Here is a 9,418-nt window from a genome sequence, read left to right as displayed (position 1 = left end):
TACGTGTGCCTGCTTTTAACTATATAATACTTGAGTCCAACAAAAGTTGGTTTATGGTGTTTATGTCTTTATGAAGGTCAATTGAAATCCTTGAGAGGACTTTGTTGCTAACAAATTGTTGGGTTCTATTTAGGGGTGACAAAGTAAGCCCAAACTCATTTGCCCACCCAAACCCACTCACTCTAATTGAACCCAAATTCACCAAATTATTAGTTGGGATAAATGGGCATCAACTCAATTAGACCCAGTGATTATTGAGTTTTAACTAAAAACCCATTGGGACCCATTTAACCCAAAAACAATATACCCAAATTCAACCAGCCCTTCCCATTAAAAAAAAAAAAAAAAACCCTTCAACGTTTCCGTGTTTTCATTTTCCTTCATTTTCTCAGCTTCCAAACACCTCTCTCTCCTCTTGCTTGCTCTCCTTCTAGCTCTCATAGAGAACAATGAGGCACAACAAACACATTTCTCTATAGCAAATTAGCAATCCGATTTACATTTAGCAAATCAAAAGCACGAAAATTCAAATCTACAAGTTTCATTGACACGTGGATCGGTGTCGCCCAAGGCTTCAATTTGGATCTTAAGCCCTTCTTCATAGCAAGCGATTGAGTGATCCACCTGTCCAAGCAACTGAAAACGTGTCATCGAGTTGCATGCGATCGGAAAACGCCGCGAGTGCGTGATCGGCGCCTCTAGGAGGATCCGGAACTTGAATGGCCCGCTCCATAACCAGAATCACCTCCTCGAACCACCCTAAACTTGTGTAGATCGCCGCCAAAACGTGAAGGCTCATCGCCAAGTCCAGACTCGACTTGCCGTCATCTCCACCGGAGCACTGCTCGAACACCATAACTGGGTTTGAATTTTTTTTTTATTAATTTTAAATTTGGGTAATTTAAGAATGGAGTAATTAATAAGGATGCGTTCATTTTTGTCTTTTGTTGGTTCAAAAGAATTTCTATTTGTTTCAAGGACAGTTGCTTTCGAAATTCTAGGAAAGTTTTGAGCTTGAAATGATATTTTTTTGTATTTGTTGCACTGTTTGGTTGCCAAGAAAGTGAGAGAAAATAAAAAAGAAAAGAAATATTTTTTTTTATTTGGATTTTTAATATAATTGCTGATGTGGATGTGCTGATGTGGAATTTTTTTAATCCCAAGAATGGAGACCAAAGAGTGGAAAAGGGAATCCAAGATATTCTTGGGATTTTCACTTTAATGACATTTTAGTAATTTTATGATTGGATAATTGAGTGGGTTGGGGTTTACGTAAATTACCCATAATAATTGGGTTGGGCTGAATTTGGGTCAGAAGCAATTAGTTAAATGGGTTTTAATGAGTAAATGAGTTTTACATACTCAACCCAATTATGTCCACCCTAAACTCACCCATTTGACACCCTTAGTTCTATATATATATACATACCTCTCTTTTCTTGCGGTCATATTTTTGGGTTTTCATCATCCATGACTTTTAGCTCAAATAGCACATGTTCTCTTTGTACGAGCAAGGTGAAACCTAAGGTTGTGTTAGGTAAGATTGTGTGTTCAAGACCTAACGGCTATTGGGAATGTACAACTTACCAATAAATAAAAATATGGCAATTGTGAACTAATTAATTTCAAGGGGAAGTTTGGGTTTATTATAATGGCTAGTATCAACGTACAATTTATATAATGGGGTGACAATTTTTCACATTGACTATGGTCTGTCTCCCATTTGCTGAAAAGCTGTGGACCAATAAAGTGTGGCACTTTTTGCATATAGTCAGGGGATGAACCCGTAGCAAGTTAAGGTATAATTTCATGTAGCTGGTCACAAAACGGGGAGGGTGTTGGAGAGGAAAAAGAATTTAGAATCAAATGATACTACGTTAGTCGTATGTACGTGGTATCAAAATTCAACAAATGATACTACGTAAAATAACCATATTAGCATTCCACCACTACTCTCCGGTGCTAGGCTATGGAGCTACCAGTGTCTTAATGATTCATGGGAAACACACTTTGGTTGAATGATATAGAATTTATAATCCTTTGGTTGTTTTTGTACGGGTATCTTCCTTGAGGATAAGACAGTCAATTAGGCCCAAATTGGAACTTGACAAGCACCCATGGCCTGTATTAATCTGTAGTTCCAACTTAAAAAAGAATAAAGAAAACAAAACAAAATGCGGAAGTGAATTAGGGAACCAAAATTTGTAGAATGCAACCAATCAAAATCAACGCTCTAAAAATAAAAAATAAAAACACACATTTTTCATGGGTTTTGAGGCCTCGTATCATGGTGTGTTGGTATTTACTTTCATTCTAAAGAGCCTTTGTAGTCCATTACTGCCTAGCCCATCACTATAATATCCCAAGCCCAAGCCCAAATGATATAAAAATTAGAAAAAAAGAAGGGAATTGAACCCGACGTGAATCGAACACGCAACCTTCTGATCTGGAGTCAGACGCGCTACCATTGCGCCACGGATCCACTTGTTATTTCAATTCACCAACAATAAATATTAAAGTATAAAACAACATCAATCGAGGACAATTTCGTAATTCAAACCCGATTTTGATTTTGATTTTTCGATAATTCCACATTGAGCGGGAACTTTTTCCCTATTGTCTTTCTCTTTCATTCATTCATTCATCTTCTTTCAAAAACCTCCGATTTTCATTTCACCTACTCTTTCCTGATCCAACGGCTGAGATTCAATTTCCACAGAGCACCGACCACCGAGTTCACTGTTCCGATAAAAAAAATGAACGGAACAACAACCGGTTTGGAAATCCGAGACGCCATTTCCAGAATCCGATTCGCTCCGAAATCCAACAACCTCCTTATTTCTTCTTGGGACTCTGTGAGTATTACACTGTTTTCTCATTCTTTCGTGAATTTTTTTGGTGCTTGTAAATTGAAATAATTGCGTTTTTTCTGTGTGTATGTGTGGAGTAGAGTCTTCGATTATACGACGCCGTTGGATCTGCGCTAAGATTAGAAGCTCCGTGCGAGGCTGCGCTTCTAGATTGTTGTTTCCACAACGACGAGTCTGTTGCTTTCGCCGCTGCCTCCGATGGCTCCGTTAGAAGGTGCTTTTGGTTTTAATTTTTGGCATTAAAAGTTCATTTATTACTTTGAAATTCACTTCACAAAAAAAAAAAAAAAAAAACTTGTTAATGGTGTGTTTAATTTTGGTGAGTTTTATTTATTTGTGTTTTATTTAGTACTTAGTGGTGTTGATTAAATTACGCCAAATTGCCAATTGCTTATTTCTGGTAGTGTATTTGCTTATTTTTCAAAAGAATATAGTTTTTTTTGGTAACTTTTTTGCTAGAAAGCACGTACACTTCATTTAAGGTGTCGTAACCATGTTGTATAGGTCATTTCATGTTATAATTTTCTAGAAATTGCTTGTATTACTATGTCGTAACCATACCTGTGTCCGTACTTCCTTTAATTGTGTTACAAAAAGCTAAAACCTAGATAATTTGCAAAAGATTTAAGTCAAAAGGCGGTTTCAAAAAGAATAAAAAGCAAAACTTTTTTTAACAATTCCCAAATGCACACTAAGGAAATTTTATTTTATTTTAATTTAAATTTAGTTTATATTATACATTAGGGCACAGATGTTTGGGATAGGAGTAGGACTCAGTGGATCAATTAAATTATTTGGGGCACCGTCTATTATATACCTTCCTTTCACATAAATGTGGGTTCTTGGATTTACATGTAGAGGTGGTATCTCGGCTATTAGCTAGGTAGGGCCTACATAATGTGAGAGAGATACTGCATATACCTAATACATAAGGTGTAGTATGTATAGATATAGAGGGTATCTCATGCATTTGGTATGTTATAGTTTCTCTCTCTCACAAGTCACAACATATAGGTGGTCACATCTGTAAGAGTTCATAAGTTGTGAGGGAATGTTGCCTATGTCAGATGCATGGCATAATTATTGGTAGTACACTGGGTGCACTGGTTAATTTCATCCAAAGATCAATATAAAGAAAAATAGTAATAAGAGTATGGATGGCGTTTTGGTTGAATTCTTTGTACTCAAATTAGGAAAAAGATTAATACACTATTGATTATCTTTGTAGAATATATAAATAAATAAATAAAGGGGATTTTATTTATAGGGTCTTGATGCCTCTATTGTCACCTTTTTCATGTTTTAGGAAACTTCACATATATACGTATGTATGTTGAATAAGAGAGTATTTCACGAAAAATGGAAGTGAATTAGGGTGGTGAAATGTGACGAGAAGACATGATGGAATTTTATCAATTAAACTCATCCACCATTCTTGGAGAGTACCTGCCAATCACACTTGTGACCACCTAGCATATCTTTAGTGTAACTTAGTTATCTTTGGTGAAAATTATATGGCCTTTCATACACATGCCTCATTAGTCTTGGCTAGTAGCATCTATCTGCTTACTATATATGAGTGTGAGTAATTTGCAGACTCTGTCTTTTCTTATTGATTAATGTCATTTATTATCATGTGGGCTGATGGGATTCCCAAACGCCATTCTGTTCTACATTTACTTTTCATGTTTGTTAGTTACCTTATCTTTCTATAATGTTGTACTGCATTTTTAAGTATCACATTAGGGGTTTATTTGTGATCTGTTTATTTTGTTGAAACTGAAAACTTTTTGCTAAAAGTACAGTAGATAAAAGGTAAAAATTAGCTGAAATAGTACAGTGAAATCTATGAATAATACTAAAAAGTGCAGTGGAACTTATGAATAGTAGCAAAATGAGCCAAATGCACACTAGATTTAAAAAAAAAAAAAAAATTCGCTACATTGTTGAGTTGTATTGAAAGTTATGCTGGTTAGACATTATGTGTGGACTCATTCTGGGGCAAATTGTTTTTAGGTATGACTTGCATTCAGGAATTAATGATACAATTGGAAATCATGATGATATAGCAACGAGTATTGGATATTCTGATGAGACAGGTAAGCTACTATCAGAACTTCGGTCATGGAATATTTGAACTTTACATGTTTTTCAGTTACTGTTCTAATTTGCCATCAATCTTGGAAATTTTCAGCATTTTGCTAGGTGATTTTTAGTGTTGAATAAGTCATTTTTCTTTTCCGGTTTCTCAAAGACGTATTTTTGTACGTGCTTTCTCTTGCATTTATGTAAGACTTGTTATAAAGGAGTGGCTTTATTTATGGGATGGTTCAACCCGTGTTTAATTCCATTTCTTGGAATATAAAGGGCAACAGTGTAAGTTAAATGGGTGGCTTGGTTGTGAGACATGAGAAAAGCCTGTAGTATCATTCAATCTATCACTTCTTCGGTGTTGCTTATCCCTTTTTTAATGGTCACTGTAGGTCAAGTAATCTCTGCTGGCTTGGACAAGAAGATACTATTCTGGGACATGCGGACGGCGAAGGCTATTGAGTATTTGAGAAACCTAGGTGCAGAGGTGGATTCCATGTCACTCTTTGGATTGAACTTTTTGGTAGCCATTGGATCATCAATACACGAGTATGACTTGCGTAAGTTGGACAAATTGGTACAATCGAAAGAGTCACAGTTGAACATTCGAATTAGATGTGTCAGCTCGATTCCTTATTCTAAAGGTATTATTACAGTAATTAGCTTCTTTTTTTTGTTGTAAATCATGTAGTTACTGTGGCTGGAGACAGCTTCAATGGAAAGCAATGTCACTGTCAAAAGTACCAAATACTGGTATATTTATCTCAGCTAACTGAATATTTGCATACACCTCATATCCTTCTTTATAAAAAAAAAAAATAATTCAGGGTTTACAATGCCTAAGGTTACCAAGTTTTCTGGATTCCCTTCTAGATCCACTTTACAACCACACCAATATGATACCTTTTAGACATTTCTAAAGTAGGGTTGTTTGCTGCAGGATACGCAGTTGGATCAGTGGATGGACGAGTAGCAGTGGAGATGCCCTATCCATCCAATCCAAATGACATTAGGTCGGTTTTCAGATTATAGTGCTTCAGTTCTGTAAGTTATATGCTTTACTTCTTTCAAAAATTTCAACTGGAAGTGATATGCTTTACTTTTTTCAAATTGCAACTGGAAGACCAATATTTTCATTTTAATTAATTATTTTTTATTACTTAGAGCATATGATGAACTTGCTTGCTTGCTAAGAGTCTGAAACTTAGAATATGGTCTCCTTTTAGTCTACTACATTTAGCCAGCTTTCTTCTGGTAGTATAAAAATTCTCTTTCCATAATTCAAAATTTTATAGCCCTGAGATTTTACCTCAAGTATTAATATCGCTTCTGCAAAATGTGACGGATTAATATGATCATCAGGTGCTTATCTGAGTTTCATACGCAAAACTTGAGAAGCTTCACTGTCAAATGCTCTATATATACTTTATTTCTGTGTTCTCTTATCAAAAAAAAAAAAAAAAACTTTATTTCTGTGTTCTGAATTACAATGGCACTGTACTTCTTAGTGCTCAGTTTCATTGCTTAGAAGTTGCAGGAAAGAAAGGATGTGTAATATTATTTACTGTCTGAATTACTCAAGATCCAATTTGATGAACAATTTCTGATTTCCATGTAACCAAGTGTTTGTCAACTAAATGCAGGATAATTTCACTAACTGGTAGAAATACAGAACTATAACTATGCCATAGAGAGATTTTTATTGTATGAGTTTGCTTTCAGATCTCAGAATATGTCTTAAAGTTCAAGTCTTGAGCATACAAGTTATTTTGTATTCCTGAACTAGAAAGAAAGCTTTTTGGGTGTGTAGCATAATTCTTTGTTATCAAACTTTCTAACAAAATGCTGTATCAAATTCTATTACAGTTACATGTTCCGTTGTCATCCAAAATCAAAGGATGGAAGATATCATCTAGCATCGGTGAATGACATTGTTTTCAATCCACTGTAAGTGTATTCCTATTTATAGCTTACCGTCTTAGAATTTGAAGATTTACTGATTTTATGTTTTTTTTTAGCATCTGTGGTGCTTTTGTTACTGGTGATAATGAGGGTTATGTAACTGCATGGGACGCTCGAAGCAAGAGAAGACTTTTTGGGGTATTATTTCATTCTATTCTAATAGAACTTCCACTTACTGCTACTTGATGTGAATGTAGTTTATGTTTTGCTAAATTACTTGTGTTCATGTAATTTTTAGAGAATCAGCAATTTAGCATAACAAGTCACATACTTTACCATATGAATTTGCATATAATTAGGGTATTATTTTATAAAATTTATTCCTTATAATATCCTTCGATTGGCAATGCATATGGTAATGAAAACAGCCTGATAAATCCCATCAGGAGACCCAGCAGTACCCACTCTAGATTTAAAATTTTAATATAATCTTTTTACAAGTTTTACAGAGCAGTTTGCCTCCTGGTCACAAGGAAGCAAGTAATTATATATTGTCATTCTCTCATACCTACATGTTTGCAGGTGCCAATTATAATCTTGATATACCTCCTTCGACTCTGATGTACTTTTACTCCTAATATATGTCAATATTTTATATCAGTCTAATCCTTTTTTACTTTCAGTTGCCTAGGCTCCCAAATAGTGTGGCATCCTTATCGTACAACCATGATGGACAACTTTTGGCTGTTGCATCAAGCTACACTTACCAAGAAGCTGAAGAAATGTCAGTTGTTCTTCTGTTAACATTTACCTTTTATTTTGTTCTACTACATCTGAAACCTTGGTATATACCAGCATATCATTATCTTCTTGTCATTTCTTAGTCATTCAAAACTTTCATATTGCTTGTTATACTAGGTTTTGAATGTTTGTATTGATGTCTTAGCATTCTTTACAGTCATGAAGCACTTACAAGCCATAGATTATGATTTATGACTGTTAAAGAAGTGGGTAGCGAGTGAAAAAAAAAATGTGGAAAAAAGAGGATATGCAGAGAAGGGGTGTTGTAGCTGTATCTGATGCAATGTTTGTACAAATATTGCTGCTGCCGTAAAGTCTCTTTCCCTTCATAATTTGACCAGCTATGGTGCTTGAGGTTGAACCGTTGAAGCTTAAATTTTCCATTATATACACTTGAAGGCTGCACATTCTGATGTGTCTAATCAGCATTTTGTACTAAACACCTTGATCCATCCTGATCTATATCATGGATTTGTTCTTTCCTTTCTAATTCATTTCATCTTATATCTGCCTTTCTAAACACTTCAACTTGAAGTAATACACATCTATTTGCTGCTGTCATATGGTTTTTTTAAACATCTCAAACTGTCTCAATTGGTCCTCTCTTTTTTGGTCACTGATCCAGATTATTTATCCCTGAGTATCCTGGTTTACTACTTTTAGTGCATATTGCATTGCTTCATAATTTAAATGACAAGTATATTTGAAGTAACATGCAAGAGTAACCAACATGAAAAGTGAAAACGTTGTGCTTTGCGATCTTGCCTCAAGTGATTAATATTTTTTGTGAACTTTGACTGTGACAGAGAAGAGCCTCCTCAAGTATTCATTTACAAAATCGATGACAGCTGCATTAGATCAGTGTCTGCTGGAAGTTCGAGTAGGAATTGACAGTACTTGGTACACTATGCAATGAAGGTAATGATCCACATCTATAGCAATATCATGGACTTTATAACTATTGTTTGTTTATGTCAAAGTTACTCTATAGCTTCCTGGCCACCATGCTTAATTGTCCCATTGTTTTAAATCCTGCAACCTTTGTTATTCTGTTCTTACTGGTACCTGATTCACTGTTTGATCATTTTTCTTTTTAAAACCATGATTTAAGAGAATTTAACTTTCCAATTGTCAACCTCTCCGCCCTACAAACAAAAACTAAAGAAGTAAGGAAAAGAAAGTGACATATAAGTATACAACCCCTTGTTAGATTGGCTAAGTTTACTTACATTATCCCTTTATTTTTATGAAATTCCAGAAGGGCCACACTAATAGGTTGAACCAGACTCACTTAAAATATCTTGGACCCTGGAATTCAAGCCTTTTGCACTCCAATCCAACTGCTGCTAACTTTGCATGACAAAGTGTAACAATATCTTTGTCTCTTGATGGCTTCCTTTTGAAGAAAGCAAGGCTCTCTCTACCTGAGGGTGAGGTAATGCTACTCTTGGTGGAGTCATTTTTGTGATACTAATTATAATCCACAGCCAGATGAAAGAGAAGTAGCTAAAAGGTAGGAATTGCACATGTTGTAGAATGTAATGTAATTGGTTATGTAATTGCTTTGTATTGTAGAATGTCGTTTAATTGTTTATGTAACTTTCTTGTCATAGATACCACTTGGGGTGCATTTCCCATTTAGATAACTCATACCTCTATTGCCACCCTATTCTTGAGGTTGTACCATTTGAGATCATGTTGATTGACAATTTTTTTTTTTTTTAAACATAGTGGAAACACTTGAGAAAATTTCC

The 9,418-nt window shown here is 35.1% G+C and overlaps 1 protein-coding gene and 1 non-coding gene across 2 annotated transcripts; one reads left to right on the top strand and one right to left on the bottom strand.

The window, feature by feature from the left end:
* Positions 1-2,410: 2,410 nt before the first annotated feature.
* TRNAW-CCA (transfer RNA tryptophan (anticodon CCA)) lies at positions 2,411-2,482 on the bottom strand. The gene has a single exon. It is a non-coding gene; the product is annotated as a tRNA-Trp (tRNA).
* Positions 2,483-2,655: 173 nt separating this feature from the next.
* Positions 2,656-9,418, top strand: LOC142629786 (mitotic checkpoint protein BUB3.3). Its single transcript, XM_075803821.1, has 10 exons — positions 2,656-2,855; positions 2,951-3,084; positions 4,887-4,969; positions 5,354-5,605; positions 5,902-5,974; positions 6,828-6,908; positions 6,980-7,061; positions 7,547-7,647; positions 8,471-8,582; positions 8,923-9,418. Exons 1-9 carry the CDS (start codon positions 2,757-2,759, stop codon positions 8,553-8,555), a joined length of 990 nt encoding a protein of 329 aa, XP_075659936.1. The 5' UTR covers positions 2,656-2,756; the 3' UTR covers positions 8,556-8,582; positions 8,923-9,418.

The sequence above is a fragment of the Castanea sativa genome, chromosome 3, assembly GCF_040712315.1.
Source record: "Castanea sativa cultivar Marrone di Chiusa Pesio chromosome 3, ASM4071231v1".
In the NCBI taxonomy this organism is placed as follows: Eukaryota; Viridiplantae; Streptophyta; class Magnoliopsida; order Fagales; family Fagaceae; genus Castanea; species Castanea sativa.
Note: the sequence above shows the minus strand (reverse complement) of the source record. Positions and strands in the feature narration are given on the sequence as shown.

Bases quoted from the DNA above. Each gene is read 5' to 3' on its own strand.
- LOC142629786 (XM_075803821.1), top strand. From the start codon at position 2,757: ATGAACGGAACAACAACCGGTTTGGAAATCCGAGACGCCATTTCCAGA. The intron at 5,975-6,827 runs GTCGGTTTTCAG...ATTCTATTACAG, and splicing joins TCCAATCCAAATGACATTAG to TTACATGTTCCGTTGTCATC. The intron at 7,648-8,470 runs GTCAGTTGTTCT...TGACTGTGACAG, and splicing joins TACCAAGAAGCTGAAGAAAT to AGAAGAGCCTCCTCAAGTAT.